Source organism: Mus caroli, chromosome 2 (genome assembly GCF_900094665.2).
Source record: "Mus caroli chromosome 2, CAROLI_EIJ_v1.1, whole genome shotgun sequence".
Lineage (NCBI taxonomy): Eukaryota > Metazoa > Chordata > Mammalia > Rodentia > Muridae > Mus > Mus caroli.
The window spans coordinates 52,926,062-52,951,040 of record NC_034571.1 but is presented as its reverse complement, the minus strand read 5'-3'; the positions used below and the strand labels follow the sequence as shown (position 1 = coordinate 52,951,040).

At 39.6% G+C, this 24,979-nt stretch overlaps 1 protein-coding gene across 2 annotated transcripts in view; it reads right to left on the bottom strand.

Annotated features, from left to right (window-relative positions):
* Nucleotides 1–21,882, bottom strand: part of Galnt5 (polypeptide N-acetylgalactosaminyltransferase 5) — a 38,517-nt gene extending 16,635 nt beyond the window's left edge. The window contains exons 1-4 of one of the 2 annotated variants that reach the window (XM_021156269.1): nt 12,963–13,022; nt 8,310–8,315; nt 7,245–7,411; nt 5,028–5,147 (exon numbers count right to left, since the gene is read on the bottom strand). In XM_021156269.1, coding sequence (XP_021011928.1) covers nt 5,028–5,147; nt 7,245–7,411; nt 8,310–8,315; nt 12,963–12,964 — 295 coding nt within the window. In that variant the 5' untranslated portion in view covers nt 12,965–13,022. Of the gene's footprint in view, nt 1–5,027; nt 5,148–7,244; nt 7,412–8,309; nt 8,316–12,962; nt 13,023–20,223 lie in introns of those variants that run through there. The other variant, XM_021156268.1, reaches the window with a different exon arrangement.
* Between the last annotated feature and the right edge of the window lie 3,097 nt (nt 21,883–24,979).

The window sequence follows — 24,979 nt, the reverse complement described above, 5'->3', positions numbered from 1 at the left end:
TAGCTGTTCACAGTGCTGGAGAACGCTCAGGGCAATTAGAAAGATTCACTGAATAGGCCAGCTCACCGTGTTCAAAGGTAATCCCTGAAGTATATTCTTGTCTAAACTTAGCATAGGTCAGGCTTGCTTCCAGGAGAGAGGGTGCATCCTAAGTTAGGGTGCTACCAACCCTATCGTGGCATAACTCTCCTCTTTATCCAAGCCCTCAGACACTAGCCACCCAGTAACCTGCACAAAGTATTGCACTCAAACCATGCATTCCACAGGAGATAGGAACATAAAGTGAAAATAAATGTTCTCCATCTTTATAGTAATTTGATAATTTATAAATTTATTATTTACTGTTTAATAAGTGGAGTGGTTTCTTAGTATTCACAATATCATCCTCAGGTGTTGACATTGCCTACTTATATATAATAGTGTTATATTTCCTGCATATTTTCAACCATCCCTGGATAGCTTATGATACCTAATCTTATGTAAATAGTTGTGATATCAAGCCTTCTGAGTGTGTGTAGTACGGGTGAATCTTTTTAAAAATATTTTCTTCTAAAATTGGTTGAACCTATGGATGCATTAAGGAGAGCTCATTGTACAAATGTATATATATATACACACACACACACAATTATTTTAAGTGTTAAAATGGACCAGTGGTTTTCTATATCATTTAAAATATCTATCTTAAAGAAATTGGTTTTGCTGTGATTTATAATGGGGTAGTCCTACAAAACTTAGAGGTGACAAAAGTGTCCTCTTTAGGTTCCTTGTACAGAACTTCTTACTAGGAGCAGTGATGAGTTAAAATACATAAAACTCGGGTTTTCCAGATGAAGGTCTGTGAACTTTAGGGAAGCACTTAGTCAGTATGTTGGGACTCTCTGGTAACATAGACAGGAAGATAGAATGAACTGCAAGTGCTTCCTTGCTCATGTACCTGGATTGTGATGTAAAGTCTACTTCTTAACAGAAGCCCTTCTCAATGACCCATTCATTGATCACTGAGTTAATTTTCACAAGGGTACTGATGAATGTGAGACATTAATTAAAATTTTTAAATTTGGATTCACTAAACTTAAAGACAGTGTTTGATGGAGAGAACTTCAACTGATTGCCCCCCCCGGTTCCTCACCAAGTTCACCCAAGGAGTGTCCCACCTTATACCACCATCTAGTTGTTGGGCCATTTAAGAGGGTATTGCCAGCATACTTTGTTCTTTGTGTGGGATGGAGGAAATCTCATTGATAAGCAGCATGGCTTTCAGTCTGTATTCATTAGGTTTCTCCTCATGGATGTCTACTTTTCATTTTAAAGTCAACACGAGGTATGTAAGAGCTCACTGCAATGCCAGACCTACTCCTTCAGTTATGGACCTATGATCCATCAAGTTATTCTGATTCCAGTTCAAGGCTTTTTGTTGTTGCTGTTGTCTGTTTTTTTTTTTTCTCACTTCCTCTCTCATCTTGTCTGATGGTGCATCTTGTAGCCTCCATGCCCAGTGTAAATTATGAATCTTACTGTTCTTCCAGATGCCCTTGTTCCTCTCTGGTCCAGGACAACTGTAATAGCCTCCTAACTGAATTCTCTACTTCTTTCCTCTCATCTCGCTGACATCCATTTTGTATATGGAGGCAGCCTGAGCTTTTAAAATGCAAATCAGACAATTTAGCTCTCTCTTCACTGACCTTCACTGGTTTTCTAGCCTCACATACAGAACTGTACAGAAGTTTTATGTTTGTCTTTTCCTCCAAATGAACCTCTTACCACTCACTTCCCTGGTCAGTTCTCATCGGGACGTAAGAACTACCTCTTTGCTTTGGCAGTTTGGGGCTCATATATGTGCTCTACACTTGCACATGTGAATATTCCTCAGCCACGTGCTAGCTGATAAGTTCCCTTTCTAAATTTTTTCTTAACTATCATAGTTTTGCATTATTCATAGATTTACTTTACTAAGGAAATTAATCTTGGAGAGGCATTTAAATTTTCAGACATTGTCAGGTGTGGATGATGAGGGATAAGCAATATCATTGTAAGTGATACACATGTATAGAATTTCATAATGAGACATGATTTTGTCCAATGAAATATGGTAAAACAAAACAAAACAAAACAAAGTTACTGTTGGGCCCATAGCTCAGTGATAACCCAGGTACTTACATGTATAAGACCTTGGGTTTAATACTTAATATCATAATTGATAAATGAAAATAAATACAAATATAAAAAATCTTAGCTACCACTAATTTCACTGTGATTCATTTGTTATTCAATTACAATTTCTTCTATAAAGTGCGATGGTTAATATTGGTTGGTAACTTGACTGGATCAAAAACCACTCAATAGGCAACCTAAAGTTGAGCACCTTGTAAGGCACTTTCTTCATCAAGTTAATTAAAGTGGGAAGATTGACTCTAAATGTGGGCAAACAGCTTCAAGGGTAGACCAGATAAAAGGAATAGCACTAGGGAGCTCGGTTTTTTTTGGCCTGGTCACTCCACTCTTGCTAATAAGGTGATCTACTCTACTTGAGCTTCTCTGTTTCTTTGCTAATATCAGAACCTAGCTTCTTTGGATCTCCAGTGCAGAGTAGAGACCACTCTTGTGTAACAGTTTCCTTTGAGGTTAAAACCTTCCATCTTGAAGGGAAACTTCTTAAGAAAGGATGTTAAAGGGAGGTAAAATAGTGGTATTTTAAGGGGGGAGTGGTTAAAATACTGCAGGAGAGCATTAAACAACTCAAATAGCTTCAAGAAGGCTTTGAAATTGATTAGACTCACTAGCCCCTTCCTATCTGTAAAACAAAGGTACACAGATAGAAAAACCTGCTTAGAGGAGACTCAGACAAATCCAGCTGCCTGAAAGAAGTAGAGACCAGTTGCCCTGTCTGGAAGAGGCTCAGACCAATTGAGACACCAGGAAAGGCTGCTCTCCAACCTGTTGAACTCCCTGCAGGTGTGCAGCATGCTCCAAGTCCCTAGCTTTCAGCCATCTCTGGGTTGAGCTTTGGCGATACAACTGTCTTTGAGCTATTTCTGCTCCTGTGTGTAACTTCTCATCCCAAACCTGTAAATAACACTGATAACATTCCATATGTTCATGAAGTTGGATTTTGGTGGTATCCATACTTTGTGGGCTCCCTATCTGAGGGGAGTAGATTTGGTGTTTTATCTCCCCAGGAAAAGTCAGTAGTACAACAACAAACTACTCTCCAGGAATTCTTTAGATCCTCAGTGGCAGGCTGAGACTGTGTTCTCAGACTCTTGTATTTGTCAGCCATTGTTGGAGTACCCAGACTGGGTTGTGTAAGACAACCTATTATCTCTCCCCTTACTATATGTTCAGTCTACCCGTTCTTGTCATCTAGAGACCCCATACTAATACACAAAGGGATCAGCACTTTTAGCAATGGGATAATAAGAACATTTTGGGGGTCTAGTTACAAGGAAATAAGACTATCATGAGAATTTATTTTCTCCAAGCTGATCGACACGGGCAATGCCAGAACTACCAGATGAAGAGTGGTCACTAAGTGCCCACAAGCAAGAACGAGTGTAGTAAATGAGAATGTAGACTCTGGACTTCGGTGTTTGGCTGCAGGCACCTCCATTCCTACTAACCAGCTTGAGAGAATGGCAGGCATTATCTACAGAACCAGAGTTGAAGGGGCATTTGATGGGAGAGAAGGTTAGGGGAAGAGTAGGACAAGAGATGGGTAGAAAAGAAGACAGGAGAGGAAAAGAGACAGGATCTGGAAGAGATGTCTTTACTACATACAAATGCCAGCTTTAAAAAAAAAACCAAGCAATTTTTTGAAAAAAAGGGGGAAGCTGTTTTATAGTCCCACATTCTAATGTGGGACTATACAAGCAGTACAAGCAAGGGATGATAGTGTATATTAAATCCCTGTGTGAAATATGTGAGCATTAGGTTAATCTTCTGAAATAGAGGATTAACCCATAAGTTTCTTCCAATCCCCATAGGAGAGGTCTAGTTGTTAATATCCTAACTCATTACAACTGAATAGTAGAATAGTCTAACAGTATAGGAAGAAACACAAAATAGGCAACTGCTGTGACCTGTGGTCAAACTGTATATATTGACCATATGCAAATCATTTACCTTACAGGTAACATGAGAACCAAAAATTTAGAACATGATCAATTGTACAAATACATTGACATTGTCTGAAATATTAAAGTAATGCAACAAAATGCCAATGCAAGGTATGAGGAGACTAGACTGGGAAACTAAAATAACTAAACTAACCAATAGCCAAAATTACCAAAGAGTGTGAAATATAAAAAGATCTTTTTTTTTTTTTTTGGTTTTTCAAGACAGGGTTTCTCTGTGTAGCCCTGGCTGTCCTGGCACTCACTTTGTAAAAAGATCTTGAATTCAAAAACCACTGGGAATGGGCTAGAGAGATGGCTCAGTGGATAAAAGCACTGACAGCTCTTCCAGAGTTCAAGAGTTCAATTCCCAGCAACCATGTGGTATCTCACAGCCATCTGTAATGGGATCTGATGCCCTCTTCTGGTTTGGTACAGTGTGCTTATATACATAAAATAAACAAACAATTCCATTAAAAGATAAAAAAAAGAAAGAAGAAAAGAAAAAGACTGGGAATAATGAGAAAAGTTGACAAGAACATTTATAGGTATTTGCTGTTTTTCAATATAAAAGTATACTTATTTAAGAGAATCTCACACACACACCCCCTTTTTTTTTTTTTTTTTCTATAATGTCCAGGGAAAACTTAGGTGTATAGTGCCATGGGTCCATGTTGTTATGCTCTCTCTAAATTTCTTTTGAAAGGTTCAGAAAAAGCAGGTAATATGACCACCCCCTCTGTCTCTCTCTCTGTGTATATTTCATGTCACATGGTGAGATATTAATATGCACACAAGAAGAACATGTGGGTATTTCTGGTTATATTCTTTCATATTCTGTATTTGTTTGAAAAACATTATAAATTAAAGCAAAATTGTGATAAACCCAGTTTTGGGGGTAGGGCAGTTTCTTACCTGTTGCGTTCTGTGCCCCAGCCAGTCTCGCTCTGATCAAGCCATGTCTCTCCTTCAGGCGAAGAATCCGAACTTTTGGAAACTGAGACATGTATTTATCCAAATCAGCTTTTAGGTATTCTATATCAGGATAAGAACAAACCCAAAATACTTTAATTAACCAGGAACATTTTTGCAATTTCAAATCCAAAACTATGATGTCATTCTAGTTGGCAAATTTTATCTTTGGGCCCATAATTTTATTTGATGTCATCTTACTGAAAATATTTTAACATGGGTTCAATATTCTAAACTAACCAATCTCTCAAATCCAAGATAGGAGCCTCACTTGAGTGTATAAATTTGAAAAAAATTTTAAGAAAACAGTACAATTTTGGTTGGCTAAGAGTTATCATGTCCACTAACACTTCGTGGTGATGAAGGAGTTATTGAGTACATTTAGGGATCATAGGACAGAGCAACAACTCGAGTACTATATTTACATAAGACAGCATGCTGCTGGAGTCTCCATTTTGAAGAAGGGCTTGCTTGGTTAAAGTAACTGTGGGCAGTTTCCTAGCATGGAATTCTCATCATGGGAAGAAAATCAGCCCTGACTGGTTGGTGTACAGCTTGAAGAAATCAGCCTGAGATGCGGTGTAAGTGACTGTAATCTGCTGTGCTCATAGGAACAGTTCTGCCTAATCAATTTCCAGCCCTGGCCCACAAGAGATTTGGTCACAGGACTTAGGACTTCAGCTCATTTTAGAACGTCGTTGCTTTTTAGTTGGCTGTAAAAGGGTTCAGCTAAGGAACATTTTAGAGATGTTTAAGGATATAGTTACAGTCACTTCTGTGGCTTTGACAACTATACACTGGGTAGGAATGGCTTCCATATTTTCTTTCTTTTTTGAGTCTGAATTATTACAATATAGCCCAGGCTGAACTTGAACGCTGATTCCCCGACTTCTGCTCCTGGGTACTAGGGTCACAGGTATGTGGTATTACTCTGATTTTCCTGGAATATATTTACAGCATAGTTCCTACTAAGTGTGTGTGAGTGTGTGTGTGTGTTTCTTAAAGAGAACCCTGAAACTGTACAAGTCTCAGGGTCCACAAAAACAAACAAACAAAAATAAACCAAGAAAACAAAAACAGGCTCTGTTCCTCATCAAAGGGATTGTCTTGCTTTGGTGGCTGGCTGCTACTTCTGTGTGTGGTATCCCAGTCACTCATTAGCATTTCCCATTCTCTTCTGGCATCCTCCAGTTGCTTAAGCTCACTGTGGCTATGGTGGTAACAGTAGGGCAAAGACAGCACATACATCACTTACAGATCAAGGTTCAGCTGTCTCTCTAACATCACCACCCAAGTGTTTTTCCTAATTCAAAAAGTGTGGGACATTTTGGGAATTCTCTTTGGGGCGTTGCTGGCCCTATATGACTTCCTGCACACAGAGATACTTTGGTAATTCAAAGAGCAAAAGCCTTTCATGTAACAAATGGAAATAAATGGAATCTTAAAAACTGGGGTGGCTTTTGCTTCCAGACTACTCTAGAACAGCTATCTTTTTGAGCCTTTGAAATGTGCCTTCTTCTTCCTCTTCAGGAGGAGTCGAGGGGTTTCCATCTCTTTGCTTTCCATAGAGTTTATATGTGGTTACTGACTAGAAAAAATAATTTCATAAACAAGGTGGACTTTGCTCCATGAAAAATTAATTGTTCATCATCTTCTGAACTCAGATGACCACCTAGGGGAGTCACAGCATGGAAATAACTCCTGCAAAGCAGGTAGGTCCCAATGGCAATGGCTGAAACATTCAACACAGCAGACCCCTGAATGATCAGTGACATTCTTAAAGATGGATTTGTGATGTGTTCAAATGTTTTGCCTACATGTGCATCTATGTACTACACACATGCAGTGCCTGTTGAGGCCAGAAAAGGGCATTGGATCCCCCTTGGAGCTTCAGTTACAGATAGTTTTGTGCTGCTGTGTCAATGCAGGGAGTTGAGCCCAGGTCCTCTGGAAGAAGAGTCAGTGCTTTTAACCGTGGAGCCATCCCTCCAGCTTCAATTAGTAATATATGAATGGTGCTTGGATTCATACTTTATGGCTGCACATGAAACAATAGTTTGGCACTTACAAATACTAAAGCTAATTACCCGCGAAACAAAACTCTATTGCCTTCCATCAAGCTTTTAGCTTTGCAGGAAGAATCCAAGAAGGTTTTCTTACCTTTGGTGCTGAAGTCATCCACCAGCAGAATCTCCTTGATGAGGTGTGGAGGGGAGCGGTTGAGGACGCTGTGCACGGACCTCAGTAGAGCGGACCACACCTCATCTACAAAGCACATGATGATGCTGGTGGTTGGGAGGTCATTGTGAACTAGTTGCTCTGCACACCTGGGCCAGGATATAAGCACAGTACAAGAAATATGCCACTGAACTCTCAAAGGGTCCTGAATAATCTGTACACAAACACACACACACACACACACACACACACACACACACACACACACACACACTAGCAGTTTATTGGAGTACCATGTTCATTTTGTCATATGCATGGGCAATAGCATTTGTTAAAAGAACTAACAATGGCAGACGTGATGCGTCCTTTGGAGGTATAACACTGCAGTAAAAAGGATGTTTTTTTCATCCTCTTAGAGTTTCAGAGTTTCTTTGATCATCATAGAAACAATTTACCATGGTTCCTGGCACAGGCATTTACTAAACAGTAGCTCTTGTTATCATTATTAAATTATATACCAGAAGAGAACTTTCTGCATTAGTGTCACTAAGTAGTTTATAACTGTATAAATAACCATCTGCCAAATGGCAAAAGAGCTATCTTTCACTCCACTCAGCATATGAAAGGTTTTTCTGTTTGTTTGTTTGTTTGTTTGTTTATTTGTTTTTTGGTACAATGTATATGTACCAAATAATTGCATCCTCTCCCACTTCTCTATTTGAAAGGTTCTTGCTGTGACTGCTGCAGAGTAGCCATACTTGAAGTCATTCTGCTGGCGTGGAAAGGATAGCCAGGCTAAGAGGGAGAGAGGGAGCAGGTGCTTTGTGGTCTGCACCTGGACAGGGTCTCCTACAGCCTCTGTAGCTCATGGCTACCTCCTTGTAGCATTTTCTGTATCTGGCTTGTGCCACTGTTACAGGATAGCTCCTAGTGAGATTGTCCAAATTGTATTTGCCCTTCTACTAACACACCTCCTCTTAGTAAAATAATAATCAGTGGTGCGTGTGCATAAATACTTAAGTACTCTGCCTTATTTCAGTATAGGACCCATGCCTCTTTCCCTTTTTAACAGACAAATGGCCGAAGTCTTGGACAGATGGCTCTTGGTTATGTGATTAGTAAGTTCCAGATCCGGGACTGAAACTCTGGTCTAACTTGGCCCTAGAGGTAACCATAGAAGTTTAGATTCCCAGAATAAACATAGCTATCAGCAGATACAGCATTTGTGAGAACCAGAGGGTCTGTCAAGTACCATGGATCACTTTTGTTAATTTAATGAGTAAGACACAGATAAAAAGTAAATGCTATAGTTAAACAATATTACTTGTCCTTTGTTTATGGTTGTCAATGTATTGCTGTGAACACAATTTAATTCAATATCATGGCAATTGCTTGAGATGCAATTTTGTAATATATTATCACACACTTCTTTAAATAATGCAAAAGAAGCACAAGATGATCAGTGACTCCCCCAGCATCATTTCCCTGGTTATTATGTGCATGGGAATGTAAAATGATGTGGTTTTCATTTCAGTGGTCCATGGTTTTTCTGTACTAATGGAGTTTGGATTGGGAATTAAATAAACATATGGTTGCATATCACTTATCCCAAATTACTAGCTTGAAGAAATTGCATAACTTCTTTGAACTTTAATTTGCCAACTACAAAGCATAGATTAAAAACCTGTCTTGGTTAAATATATATCTGATACAGAGCTTGTTCATAAGAAATACAAGGAAACTCACCATGGTCTCTAATTTCAGTCTTTTCCTAAAGTGATTGGTTAACATAATATACAAAAGGCTTAGAGAATTGTACCCAACTTCAACTCCAGTAAACCGATGCAAAAAGTTTGCACAGAAATTGAGATTTTTTTGTCATAAACAAAACAAGAGGCAAAGAATAACTCACAGTTCACTTACCCATGCATTTGGGAATGTAAGTTCCTACATTAAAGCTAATTCAGTCTCCTCATAATATATGATTAAACTTAATAAAATATTACAGGGCTAAAATGAACATGGACTACATTTTCAGGTGCTGTAAGGTCAAAATAACACATTTCAATCAGATGCCTTAATCTGATTCTAATGTTAATGTAAAATAAAAGACTGTCTAAATTAATGTTATTCTGTACAAAGAACACCCGCATTGGAATTTCTGTAAAGTATGAGCATGCCTGACTATATTCAAGGATTATATTAATTACCTGTGGTTGCTATAATAGCTAAGATTTCTGCTCCAAAGTTTCTCCTAATTTATCTATCTTTCCTTGCATTTTGCTATGAGCAGAAAGAAGATACTAGGTCACACCTTCAATGCTGTGCCCAAGTTCATCACCTCCAATTTCTGTTTCATTTTTATGTGTTATAATACACAATTTAGTCAAGCTCCTTGCCACTCTGTAACACACATTACCTCTTCTCCAGTTCCCAGCCAGCTGCTACTGAATCCTTGCAAGCCATCAGGAGAAACACTTTCCAAGCCCATATTTTTAACAATATCTTTTCATGACTACATAAGTGTCCACAGTCCACAAGGGTGATAGGAACTTTCTCTGCCTCACTTTTTTTTTCTGATCCTCACAAACATCCTTAGCATCCACAGTTTATATTGACATCTTCAACACAAGCAATCCAGGTGTTTCAATCATGATTGCCCAAATTCCACCGGACTATGTCTTCTATTTAATGGCTACAGGTTTTATTACACAAAATTCACTTTTTTGTTATGTAAGGAATTGTTTCAGACTGTGGGAGTTAGGAAGTAAATACATCTTTAAAGGGACATGTCCATTAATTTGCCCCAAGAACTTAACAACTTAAAGTACAAAATAGTTATCATTTTTAGAGGGGAGCATACATATTTGTTTTAAATGTGGGACTTCCTCTCCCCTAACTCAAAAGTAGGTTAGTTATAACTTAGAGAAATATTAAGTTAGCCATTTACTCTCTTGTAGAGAAATATTAATTTAGCCATTTACTCTCTTGTTCCTTTCTCGATTTCTTTTAAAAACCATGTTTGGAGCTTTTATATGTTTATAATTTTTGCATAAATACATAAAATATTAGTTGTAATAGTTTCCTATGAATTAAAGATTGATAATCAAATTTAGAAAAGAATTAGAACACGGAAAGCCCCCAATTGCAGGAATGTCAAGGATTAATAAAAATTGTTGTTGATTGCATAGTCAACAACAGTTGCAGGACAATTGGGTAATAGAAACAGTAAATTCTGAAATGTATTTTCTAAGGCATCTTACATTTCTAAGATAAGGTTCCAATTCTCAGAAGCTGTGGTGCTCAGCAGAAAAGACTGGAGTGATGAGGCCATAGTCCACTGAGAAGGAACTGGGTGAGACTGTTATTAGAGTAATTAGTCCAGGTCAGATGCAGGAACAGACAGAGTTTTGTAGACTATTTTGTAAGAAACCTTTACAAAGAGACAGAAAACTATTTGTGTAATATAGTCATGTAGAACTTGTGTAATATAGTCATGTAAAATCAATATATAATTTCTTTACATCGAAAAAGTACTTCTCCTCCTGAAAATGTTGGAATGTAGTTGTAATCCCTTCTCCTGTGATGTAACTGAAATCCAGATTTCCAATGGGAAAGCAGGAACCAGTAATTTGCTTTGCTTTATTGGCATAAGGTAGCTCAGAATGTTCTGGAATACAAAGGACTCTCTCCTAGATATACATTTAGAAGACTTTCTTTTGCTTATAACTGTGATGCAAAAATCATAGCCTTCGTCCTAAAAGCGAGTGATCTGAAGTTATGAAGATTAAGCACCATGCTGATGCTCAGACAGCCTGTCAGTTGCCACAAAGGGCTAAAGTGAGCTCTTCATTGTTCTTTCACATCCAGAAACTGGGTAGTGTTAGGTCACACACTTTTAGAATCTGCTATAGCAGTAAACAGCTTAAACATGTGCCAAGTGTATAACAAACCAGGTCTTTTGTTGTTTATTCACAGGCAAACAGGTCAGACCAGTCAGCTCTCAGCATTAGTAACACTTAATCCAGATAAAAGTAGTGACAGCCATCCAATTTCCTCTAGATTCTATAGGGTATAGAACCACTTCAAATTATTCTCCACTAACCCAAGTAAACTGAATTATCTTTGTTTTGATTTGCCAGAGTCTTGATTTCTGATACTTTTGCAGGATGGGGAATTGCCACTAAAGTCTAATCTATGTTCATGATATTTAGTTTTGTGAACTTTTTTTTTAAGATTAAGAATGTATGACTGTTTTCTAAATGATCACTTATTACACAAACTAGGTATTTAGAATCTCCAAGTCTGGTTCTCTGCTTAAAATGACTCAAACTGTTTTGCTTAGGGGAGTCTAGGTTTGGATCGCTATAGAAGAAATCCAAGACTACAGATTACTGGGGACCCAAATGTGAGGAATTTCACCATCCTGAAAGAGCGGATGCATAACTATATTACAATCAGGAATATGGATGTGAAAGGACAATAAAGAGCTCACTTTAGCCCTTTGTGGCACCGTCAGGCTATCTGAGCATCAGCATGATGCTTAATCTTCCTAACTTCAGATCATTCGATTTTAGGATGAAGACTATGATGTTTGCCTCACAGGACAGCAATGCAGGGTTCATGAAACAATGGATATAAAAAAAAAAAGACTAGGCAAGCTTCACACTGAAAAGCCTTTGTGAGAACTCAAAATCTCTCTATCTTGACTCACAGGTTCTTACTCAAAGCACTGGCCAGTCCCGGGCCATATTTAATCTAAATCTACCAAGTGCTCGTTCATTTATCATGAGACTCCAATGCTGATGGTTTACCTCCTCAGCTTCTGTGTGCTCAGTCCTTGGCCACTGACTTGATTTGAATGGAGCCTATCAAATAGAGACGGCTTCAAATCAGAACACTGAGGGAATGATAACATTCATTCATTTCTATGAATTTTTCATATTATTCCAGCAGAAGCAAAACACATCATGAAGGTCAAATCTCAGTCTTTATGGGTTTGAACAGAAGGTCGAAAGAATATGTTTCAACTTCTATTTGCAATTCAACTCTAGCTTCCATGGGAGCCTTGAGTGCCCTTCATTCTCTACACTCTGATATCTTCAGGAGCATCAGGAGAATCAAGTGACCAGCTGAGATGTTCTGTCTGGAATTACTTTCTTTCCTAAGACCTTAAAATTATTTGGGCCTTTTTGCCTCCCGCTGATAAGAGGGTATAGGGATATGAAGATTTTACTTTTGTGATTTGTTCTTTTTTTAGGGTAAATGATCCTTGACATTTGGTTAAAATCACCTGACTGAGAATGTCCAGGTCCACTCCCCCACTTCCCACTAAAGCTTTTAGCCTGGAGATGCTGCAGGTGCTGAGGCAAGAGTGTGTCATCAGAAAGAACGGGCTTGGGCTCCCAAATACATCCCCCCAGCACTAACACTTGCCATGTTAACAATAGTCTATTTTGAGCGGGCAGCTGTCAGGGTGAAACTGGGATAGAGGCAGGAGTTAAGATGGTGGAGTTCTAGGGTAAAAATAATCCTGGAGGAGGGCCGGGCATTTGTGGGCCATGTTTCTGGCCCGCCCTACTGCGTGTAACCTTGGGCTAGTCACTGCTCACACCTGTTCTGGCATACAGGTTGTCACCTTGGGCTCTTCAGCCATTGTCATTATTTCCTGAGATTTTCCTTTTCACCTCTGGCCTACACATGAGGAAGAGAGAGGTCCTAGTTTTTCCAAAACTCACATGACTATAAGGAATCAAAAAGAAGGAAGCTATGGAGCCGGTGGAAAGAGTACTCAAATGAGAGGCTGGGGAATCTTATGGCTCTTGGATCTGCTAGTTGTTTCCTTTATCCAGCCTCACTTTTCTCATTAATAAATCATACAGGGCAGGTTCTTATCCTTAGTGCCGCTCTGAAGAGCTTATTATCAAACAGATAAGCACATATAACATATTCACATACATGTATCACTGTCTAATAAACATGCCCTATGAGTTTCATCAAGACACAGATTTCACTTCACAAAGAACCATGACAAACCAAAGAGGTTTAGACATATTATTATGAAATAGACTAGTTGGGGTCAGAAAGAACCTGACTGGTGAAATTAGTACTTTGTGATGGCAAATCAGAAATCTAAACATTGGTATACAACCCATCACTTCTGAGCTGTGAGCCCTTGACTTTTTTTGAGTGTGTGTGTGTGTGTGTGTGTGTGTGTGTGTGTGTGACATGCAACACTTTATCAGTCTGTCATGGCTGTTGTAGCAGTCAAATGAGATAACATGCATGAAAGATAAAGGGTACCAGCTGCCTGGCCTGATTTGCTGGCTTATGACCAACAATAAAGTATGGTACGCAATATGCAATGAAGTCAATGACCACTGCCTGAATTATTGCCATAATGAGAATGCCCCAGCTTCTCTGTAGATAAAGTTGGGGTGATGGTGACCATAACAACCTTGAAATGTTTTTTTCTTAGGAAAAATAAGAATTCAAGGCAAGAATGTTGCAAACATCAGTTCTCCATCTCAACTCTCTCAAGTGGCCAGTGCCTCACATTTAAAAGGCAAGCCCATCTAAAGGTACTGGAGTTTGGCATAGTATCGATGTTTTTCCAGGGAAGTGTAAACTCCTCCATTTAGTTTTGAAAGAAAACAAAACAAGGTCTGTAAACATTGCTATTTTTCCTAAGTTTTGTTAGCCTTAGTGGGGGAAGCCGGAAGACTCATTCTTCTCTTTGGAAAGCTCTGTTGGAACAGGTCAGCCAGGGAGGACAACAGGAAATTATGTTCTGGGACAGAAGGACCCAGGGCAATATTACATTGAGAATTTGATAAAATGAGGCTGGTGGTTGAATTTGATCATGGCTGAGATGTCTGAGAAAGCTGTGTGAATTGATTCAAAGTCCTGCACCCTACGCATTATGTTCTCCCAAGCATCCTTCCAGCTCATGAGCAGCATTTGGGAGGATGTGCTCTGACCTGCTTTAACTTCCTCCATGTTATGGTAATTAGGACCCATGTAATAGCTTTCTTTGCTTTGAATTAATGGCTAAAATGCACTTTATATTTTCCTCCTTTGACTGTCTTTCTTTTTCAAGTTAGTGGTGAATGTGACAAAGAGGGACATCTGATGGCTTCAGAGATATCTCTCAGCCATATTTAACCATTGCTGTGCCATGGTCTAGCTTCTGCTTTTTAAAAATGTTTCTTTCTTACTTTCCTTACTTTCATACACACACACACGCACACACACACACACACACACACACACACACACACACATATACATACACACACACACACACACATATATGTAATGTACATGTATATGTGTGTATATGATATATTTATACATATATATATATTCTCTCTCTCTCTCTGTCTCTCTCTCTGTCTCTCTCTCTCTCTCATGAAACAGAGCCCTGAGCCCTCTCATATACACACGTGTACTGACAAATGCACACGTGCATGTACAGACACACATGCAGCTGAAGTGCTTTCACCTCCATGCATGAAATCAGGAAGGAAGCCTTTTAGGTGCTGTTTTTTTTTTTTCCCTTGTAACTGATGGGTTCTTCTCTGGCTGGGAAATATCACAGCTTCTCCTGTCTGTGACAGATGATTTCTCCAGGAACTATTAGTCACAAAATCACCCCCAACACACCAAGACAAATATTCATCAATATAAAAATAAAATCTTGAATGTTATTTGACTTTAACATTTTCCTTTCTCTCAGCCTGATAATGTTCAAGAAGCCTGTAAGATGGGGAGGATGTATGGTCAGTTACTCTTTGTCTCCCTCCTCATCTTCCTTCTCCTTTAGCTGTGGCTTTCTTCAGCTTCCTACAGGCAACATTAAGATTCTGGAAAAATTTCCCTTAGTAATTTTGGCATTTTTGTAGCAAATGCCCAGTGCTATCTTTTGCTTCTCATGTTTGCCAAAAAGTATTGGCTAACAGTCCTGACTCTGGACTAAGGTGGCAAAGACATAATGGCTTTATGGGAGAAATTGACAGAATTCTGTAGGAACTGCTAGTATTAATATAGACTGTTGATCACTGTTGCAACACAGCAGACAGATAAGTAAATTATGAGTCTTTGTTGCTTTTTTAAAATGATTTTTAAAATTTGCTTCATGTGTACGAGCGTTTTGACTGTGTACACACCATGTGTCTACCTGGTACCCCTCTATGTCTGAAGAAGGCATCAACTCACTCCCCAGTACTTGAGTTATAGATGGTTTTTAGTTATCATGTAGTGCTAGATTTTTTTGATCTGTGTCTTCCACAAGAACAATAAGTAGTCTTCAATGCTCAGCCATCTATCTCCCCAGCCCCAATTCTTTTTGTATTTTGACAACTAAATGCTGGAGGAAAAAATTCTTTTAAATATTTCTCCAAGTCCAAATTCAGGAAGTGCACTCTTAAAATAAGTTCATTTTTGGAGTTCTATCGAACCATTGATTCAGGCTTAAAGATAGGCTTTTCCAAGTAGAATGGCCCTATTTTGAGAGGAGCACCTCAGCTCAGCAACAGGTGTGTGTGTGTGTGTGTGTGTGTTTGTGTGTGTGTGTGTGTGTGAGCTGTATGTGGTATATGTGCATGTGAAATGTGTATGAATGTTGATTAGTACTGGTGTAAACACCTTCAAGATCTAAGTACAAAGACTTCAGTTATAAGGTTTTTACTTTTAAAAGATTGAATATCATAGTTTAAAGTAACTGTCAAAAGAACATTTGTTTGGGTTTTTTGGGGGGTATCTTTTATATGTAAATAGTCTAGGTGAAAATGAAATTCTGTTTTATTTCTTGAATGAAAGATATCTAAACAAAAGCAATTCCCTTGCTGGAAAGTCAAAACATTAAAATTAAAGCTAAAAGAATAAAAATATGAACTAATGAATAAACATGAATCAATTAATAGTATAAGACAGGATATAGATACTTTAAGTCAAATGAAAATATACCCCGCATATTCAACACAAGAAATCAGGACACAATTAGGAATCTATGAGGTGATTTATTAAAAGCTTCATCTGAACTGATACCTCTTATTGATTTGTTTATTAGTAGCATTCATTTTCAAAATCCAACTTTAGAGAAATATGCTTATAAAGTCAGCATTGTGCCAACTTTTATCTTTGGAATGTGAAGCTCTATGCTGTACCCTCAGGGAGTTTGAAGTAAAACTGAAAAAAGTTTCGGCAGAAGCCTGGAACTTCAGCGTGAAGGCATAAAGATGCTTAAGGTTCTTGTTACTGAGAAATCAAAATGATTTAGTGAAGAGAAGGCTGCATAGACTCAACACTATTGGAATTTAATGGTTGGAGCTGTGTCATGGCCCAGAACGAGATCTGCTACACTGAGATTTTGTGTAATGTTGGATTAGCATGTGAGGGTAAAAATAGTGAGGCCATGTAAGCAGATCGCAGAGGGAGACTGAAGAAATCAACTAATAAAATAAACAGGTGATAGTCAGGAGCATCACGTATAGAAAACATAGTCATGAGAGCTGGGGAGGTGGCTCAGTAGGTAAATCAGTTACTATGCAAGCATGAGGATGACAGCTTAGAACCCCAGAATCCACCGAGTGGTGCCTACCTGCTTGTGAATCACTACTGAGGAAGCAGAAATGGAATCCCCAGGGCAAGTTGATCAGCTGGGTCAGTATGCTGTGGGTTATGCAAGAGATCCTGACTCGATAAATGAAGCAGAGAGCAGGGTCAACCTCAAGCCTACACACACACACACACACACACACACACAATCAATGAACTACAAATCTACAAATATGTTTTTCAGTATTATGAGATTGGCTCCCCAATGCTGAGGGCCCACCTTGAGAGAATCTAGAGGTGTCTTGGGAAACATAGCACGTGAACCAGACTAGATTTCTACTACCAGGAAGAGACTCATAGACAGCCCTGAGAACACAATGTGAACAGTGCTGTTGTCAGAGAGGGGTCCTTTGTTTTTGCCTAAGACCTTGAGATAGTGTAATATCTTAGAACTGTTTCTCTGGAATATGGAAAGAAAGATCTGGAATAGGTGGTTTATAAAAGAGATTCTGACTTTAAGGTTATAGTAGGAGATGTTGTCCTGGCAACCCTGTCTCTTCTACTCAACGTCAACTTTGCCCTAGCATATAAGTTAATTTAGCCGTAAGAAGTTAACTAGAAACTAGTCATTATCTGTGCTGAGGGAAATGAAATCGAAATGTTGCAAATCCTGGCTTTTAATCCCTTTTCAATCTGATTTCAGAAGGAAGTTATAATATGGCATGCACTGTGTTAATCTATAAGAGCAGTTTTGTTTTAAAATATAAACATCTGGAAACTATTCCTAAAGTTTTGAAATTTGAGGATTATAGTGGTCTGCACTTCAGCTAATTATGAGGCCTGGTTCTTATAGCACCCTACCCATATACACCCGCAAGTAAGTACATATTTTATTAATATATTTTATAATAATTTTCTATAAGATGACTAAAGTTTATTACCTAAAACATTATTATATGCATGAATAAGACATTTCAGATAATTTTGATCAACGCTGAAGAAAAATAATATCAAAGCTTTAAAAACGCTACAATAAAACACCCTTGCTCCAAATTCTGCCTAACTAAAAAAATCACCACATATTTTTATTTGTACTTTCTTCTAAACATATTCATGCAAACACACAGTTTGCAAGTGTGAGTAAAAGAAAAGAAAATGATTTATCCTCCTTTAAGGAAGAACAGCTCAAAAGGACCAGAAATCCTTTGAGGGTTTCAAACGTAGACTTCCTGGTGTCTAATGTCTTCATCTGACTGGAGTTGGGGGCAGACCATCAGCCAGGTATGTTTTCCAGACACACACACCCACACACACCTATATTTATCCAAGGCAGTTTGTGTAGCCCAAGGGAGGGGATTTGAGTACGTGTTCTCTGAGTCATCACCTCAAGCACACGTGTCAGTTTCAGAAACAGCAGCTGGACAATCTCCTGTAGAAGACAGAGTCTAATTGTAACCTTCCTAGGCTGCAGGACTCCAGGTCCCCCAAACAAAATTATAAATTAACAACTCTGGAAGGCAAGGGGCCTTCAATAAATCAGCTGGGTGATAGCACTAGTGTTTGCTCTTGGCCTCACACACTGATCCTTTTTTGACTACTTAGAGCTGGAACCTGTGCTCCTGTGCCCTGCCTGACTCTTCACCACGCTGGTAACAGTCTGCTGAACACCAAGGGCATAGTTAAACAAAGCTGCCTAAAAAGAGACTTTTTTCCTGAATTCCTTGTGGAATACTATAGCTAATGCTCAATACTGTGACATGTGGGATTTCAGGGAATAAACTGGTCTAACATTTTAGAATTCTTTTTGGAAGATAATACACAAAAAACAGGAGAGAGAAAGAGAATTTTGAATGTGAAGTTTAATAACTTCTCTTCAAAGAACTAGGTCAATGATCTGAGACATGTACATTCCTAGGGCCTCAGTTTCCTTCTCTGGGAATGTTATTGTGTTCTCATGGATGCATCCCATCACCCATGGGAGCGTGGATGGTACAGTGCCTAGTTTAGACAAAGCAACAGTACGTGGCTAATAGCTCTTTGTCAATGGCTAAGAGACTGAACTGTCTTCTTCAACACAATGAATACACTTTTTTTTTTTTTTTTTTTTTTTTTTACCATGAGTACAGGTTCATCTGTACATGTCTTCTTTCTGAGAACTCTATCAAAAACCTTGCCTCAACTACCTAGGTTCAAAAGAAACATTTTCTGAAGAGGCCAAGGAAAGCCATTGTTTAAGTACTACACATGTTCAAAGTCTCAAACTTGTCATTTGTGCATTCCAGGCTCCAGGCTCCAGGCTGGCTTGGCTTACAGTACTGAGCATCAGGTTATAGTCAGAGCTACAGTATTAATTAATGGGTAGTAGCGGACACATGGCTACAAGTATCCTTACTTATCAATACACCAAAGAGAGCCCTCATCTAATAAGTCTGGCTGCAAAGCCTGCCCCCTCCTTTCTCAGGCTCACGAAGTTCATTTTCGTATTTGCAAGTTCCTGTAATGCAGAAACTCTGCTGTCAGGATCATTGTTAGCGTGCTCCTGAAGCTCTGACAGGTGTCTGCTTGTTGTTGATGGATTTTTCCCAATATCACTGCTCCGGGTAGCAGAATGCACAAATGTGTATTATTCTCACCAACAAAAGTACTTTTAAGTTGAGAGGACAACCATCTCTTTTCTTGTCCTAGTCATCACTACTTACTGTTATTCTAAGATTTAATTTCAGGGAGAGTTAGGCTGCCACCTATTAGCATATAGACTGACCTTTCCCAAATACACTTCTGCCAAGCTTATAAACACTGAAAACTACTGACACGAAAACTTCCACTCTCACTGTTATAATGGAAATATGCTTTACATTTTACTACTTAGCTACAGATTATCAGGAATTGAGTTGCTACCAAACAAAGGTTCACCTGTACATGCCTTCTTTCTGAGAACCCTGTCGAAAACCCTGTCCCAACTACCTAGGTTCAAAACAAACATTTTCTGAAGCAGCCAAAAAAAAAAAAAAAAAAAAAAAGTCATTGCATATACACTACACATGTTCAAACTGACATTTGGATTCCAGCTTCCAGGCTGGTTTGACTTAGGGAACTGAATATCAAATTGTAATTAGAAGTACATCATTAATTAATGGGTAGTGAACACATGTCATTTTACAAAGGGAAGAAAATGAAATTTAAGGAAGGGAGCTGAGATGTGAGTATATAATGAGAGCATATTTCTCTGATAGCAGAATGTTTCTCTATGTGTAGGGTTGACTATTTGGCTACCATCAAATAATTTACTGTCAAGCTAATTCCCTAGGTGGCCAAAATTCACACAACATTGAATTGCATTAAAATCCTTCTGTACATGAGCACAGTCCTTAGCTCAGTGAAAGAGAAGAGAAATGGGTCTTACCCAGCAGGCCTTGTGTCTTCAATGGCTCTGTCCACTGGAATCAAATCACTAAGGTAGACATTGAAGTTTCCTTCTTTCCATCTCTGCTCGGCCTCCTTCTTCTTCTCAGGGGGAACAACCACAGGGCGCCCAAACTGACCTGGAGCATTGAGATCCCTTGGAGAAAGGGTCACATCAATTCTGAACACGTGGTGCATTCCAGGGTTTTCAGGGATATTTGCATGGCTTTGTTGGTATCCCACAGTTGGGGCCTTGGCAGTCAGGTTGCTTCTTGCTGTATGGAGTCCCCCAGATATGGTGGGCTTGGATTGAGACACTGCTTTCTTCAGAGCTAGGGGAGAGGATGATGTCTTGCTTTGATTCCTGGGGATTTGATTATGTGGACTTCCACCCAGTAATTTAGGAAACACAGTTTGGGTTTTAGAATTAGGTACCTCTTTGGTGTCTGTCTTCAGTTCTTCCTCTTTAGTTATAATCACAACATGACTTTCAGAGAAATTAAGTTTCTTCCCTGGCGCCACTTTGGCCGCATCATCTTCTGGCAATCTTCCCAACTGTGTCTCATTTGTAGATTGGTTCTTTAAATGACCCATATCAGCAATGAACTTAAGAAGTGGTAGCGCTTTAAGGGCTTCATGTTTTCGGTCTTTGCTCTGAGCCTCAGCTTTCTTTATGACTGTGACTTCCTCAGATTTCAGGATTGGTGGGCTGGCAAAGTGCATCCTCAATTTTGTTACTGTCTGTGATTGCTGCTTTGATCTATCAGTCCTGACACTGATGGTCACATTCAGGGTCCTTTCAGATGCTTGCTTTGATGTATTGCTGCTGACATTATAATTTTGGGGGGCCTCTTGTTCTTTATCGAAGGTTTCTGTACGTCCTGCTATTTTGGTCAATGGAACTCCTCTTGATGCTGTGAATGGGGTCTTCTCAGACCCTAACACTGTCATCCACTTGGACATCGTGTATTGGGAGGAGACTTCAGGCTTGCTGTCTCTCCCCTGGATCTTCTGCATGGGAATTGTCACTGGGAGGGTTTGCAGATGTGCAAGATGCCACAAAGGCACAGCCTTTCTCCTTCCCAGGAGGTTCTGCATTTTCCCTTTCCTCTGGACTTGGTCCATATTCTCCTCAACCTTAAGTTCATGGTTCTCAGATTTTCTAAAGTTCTCCTTACCCCACACTCCATTCCGAGGCAGCCCCATCCCTCGGATGCTGGTGTAAAGGACCTTCTCTTGGTCTGGCTCAACTCTGAATCCCGTATGTTCCCTCCTTATGATATCTTCTTTGAGTATCCCTGCGTTGATATCACTGAATGAGAGGCGGAGAGCTGCCATGTCAAAGAGCAACCAGATGACTGACGCTACAAATATAAATGCCAAGACTCGCCCACTTCCTCGGAAAAACTTTCGGATCTTGTTCATCGTACAAAGGCTGACTTGCAGCTTGCGCTCTGCTTACCTGGAGTGGAGAGAGAGAGTTGAGGTAGCAGCAGCAGCAGTAGTAGCAGCAACAGCAGCAGCAGTAGGAGCAAGGCCCCTCTCTTCAGAACCTAGCAGGAAATAGCTGTCCAAGGGAGAAAAGCTCAGCTCTTACTGACTGCCTGTCACTCTCTGCCTGCGTGGCATTTCACAGCAAAGCATTTGTGCCCGCTCTCTGGCCCTGGCTAAACCCTAGTACACACTGGCTCCAGGTGGCTCCCGGAGCAGTCAGTTGTGGCTGCAGGATAGTTCACTGCATCTTGTCTCAGAGGGCTCATGTCCATCTTCCTTCCAGCCCAAGAAAACAAGAAAACGTGGGACTAGGCTGGGGCTGCGGCCAGCAGCTTCTCTCCTCCCAGTTCGCTGCATGCTGTAACTCAACACCATGTCTCAGAAGGAAAACCTTTCAAGCCATTACCCAGCAAACTTCCTTCAGCTCTCACCTTCTGTGCTATGTGAGAGAGTATGTGTTTTAAGGGCAATTAAATAGAAAGCAAACTAACTTAGAGGACATGTGTTCCTGGTTTGTAACCCCTCCTACCGCACTCTTACTCATTAACCCTGTGGTACCCAGATACTTGAGTGCTTACTTGGAGCAATTAATTCTTGACCTTAATGTTTCAGCTCTAAGAGGTTAATGGCTTAAAGAAGGGGGTATCTTATAGCCTAATTGCCAGAGAGGGGTGTTTAGCTATTTTGGAGGCTTCTACCAACAGGTACAGAAATCTTTGTAAGTAAGTAGGTCAGCTACTCTTTTTTACATTAGTCCATCTTTTTTTTTCTCCCATTCTTATCCTTAATAGACTGACACATTTTGTAATATTCCTATAAAAATTCAGGGCACTTTGCCATGATCTGAATGTTTGTGTCCCCACAAAATTCAAGGTGGAAACCTTAATCACCAGTAGGGTGATATTAGCAAGTAAAGTCTTTGGAATGTGCTGAGATAAGGGAGAAGCAGCCCTTAGATATTAGATTAGTGTCCTTATAAGAGAGCTCAGTGAGATGCCTTGCCCCTTTCTCCATGTGAGGGCCCAACAAGAGGGACTCTTGAAGAAACCATATCTGTTCTTTTGAGAAATTAATTCATATTGAGTATAGACCACTCAGTCTATGGTAATATTAAATAGAAACTTAAATGGATTAGGACACACTCCCAAATCTGTATTTACTAAGTCATGGACCAATAGCTTGACTATTGTGCCAAGACTTTGACTAGACTCTGTGAAATTCTGGGAAATGGGAAGGCCAGTAGTTTCTTCATAGATTTGACCTTTAAATCACTCAGAAGTCCTCTTCTATCCATTTTTCTAATTGCTGTCATCCGGCAGAAGCAGTTTAAGGAAAGATGGCTTACTTTTGATACAGTTGGAGGGTGCAATCATGGTGGGTAAGTCATGGCAAAGCAAATCCAGTCCTGTGGTCACAATGTATCGACTGCAGTCAGGAAGCAGAGAGAAAGACAAAAGGTGGTCTTAGCTTGTTCTTTTGTTTCTACATCCCTCTATACCAGATTATAGAATAGGACCACCCATGTTCAAAGGAGGTCTTCCCACTTTAGTTATCCCAATCTAGAAAATTCCTCAGAGACATGCCTCATCTCCTAGATAGTCTATACCCTATCAGGTTGACAATTTTAACTATCACTGCCCCAAATTCTGAATATCTGAGAAGCAGGAAGTAGAAATGATTTGTTGTCTTGTAATATGTCTTTTTAAAATGCACAGGTCTTTTCATTGTAAAGTCAAAGTTGTAAGACACTGGCCTATTATGACCAGGCTGGTTATGAGTAAAGTCCCAATGATGCTTAATTTCAGTTGTCACCTTGGCTGGCTTAAGACACAGAGAGATGAGAAAGTATTACTTCTGTGTGTTTCAGTAAAGATGTTTCTGGAATGGATTGGCATTTGAGCCTGTGAACTGAATAAGAAAGACACTAACAGGTGTCAAAAGTTCAAAGAAGGCAAATTTCCTCTTCCTCCTCCTCCCCCTCCTCCCCCTCCTCCTCCTCCTCTTCTTCTTCTTCCTCCTCCTCCTCTTCCTCTTCCTCTTCCTCTTCTTCTGACCAGATGGTCATTTCCTCCTGAACTCAGTTTCAAAGTGCTTTGGCCTTTGATCTCTAAGACTTACTCCAGCAGTCTGCCCATTTCTCAGGCCCTTAAGTTTAGACTGGCAATTACATCATTGGCTTCACCTGTTCCTGGGGATTTCCAACCTGGATAGTACCACACTGTCAACCTCTACTTTTCTAGTAATGGTAAACATATTGTAGGACTGAGTCTCAGCACCCATAATTTTGAGACGATACTCCTACTGTATCACTTGTCATCTATTGCCCTTCTCTCACATGTCTGTGCACTCTATTTATTGTTTCTGTTTCTCTGGGTAACCCTGACTATAGACGTATGATGCTCAGTGCTAACTGTTAACTTAGGAAAAACACTAAAATTCCCTGGGAGACAGGCCTCTGATTGAGGTCAGGAAAGATTTTCTTAACTTGGTGAACTGTGGTGGCAAGCCCCACTGTGTTTGTGGGCAGTACCAGTCTGTTGACTAGAACCTGACTGCACAAAAAGGGGATCGTGAACTGTGTCCTGGCTTGAGTGCATTGATTTCCTACTCTTCAGTCTTGAGTGAGGATGGCGTGTGACCAGCCATCTTGAATTCTGGACAATGGTGTGATTCACTGGAACTGGGAGCCAAGCAAACCCTTTCTCCCTTAAGTTACTTTTGTTGGCTCATTTCATCATAGCAAAGGGAAATGAAACTAGGATACAACCCCATCATTTTGTAAAATTGTTTATCAGAGTAATACCTAATAATAGCTTTGTTTCACAAAAAAAAACTGAGTCAGAATGTATACTTTGTCATTGATAGTTATAAAGACTGGGTATCCAGTCTGAAACCACTGCTCTGGAGCAATTTTCTCAAAAGCCCTGAGATGATATGATGTCCCTTACTATAGAAAGCCAGTGATTTATCTTTTGAGGTAAACAGGGTGTGTAGGTAAAGTCTGAATTCTTAATTCTGTCATTGCCTTCTATAGTGATTTAACAAGGTTTGTACTTTGCTCAGAAGGAGATAATGCAGATCTGACGTACTTTTTTTTTTTTTTTTTGCCCCTGATTCTCCTCCTTGTTTGGTACCTGCCTTGCTATTCTGGGTTACAATATCCAAATAACAGATAGCATTAGAGCTCAGCTCGCTCTTTTTTTTTCCTTCCTTCCTTCCTTCCTTCCTTCCTTCCTTTCTTTCTTTCTTTCTTTCTTCTTTTC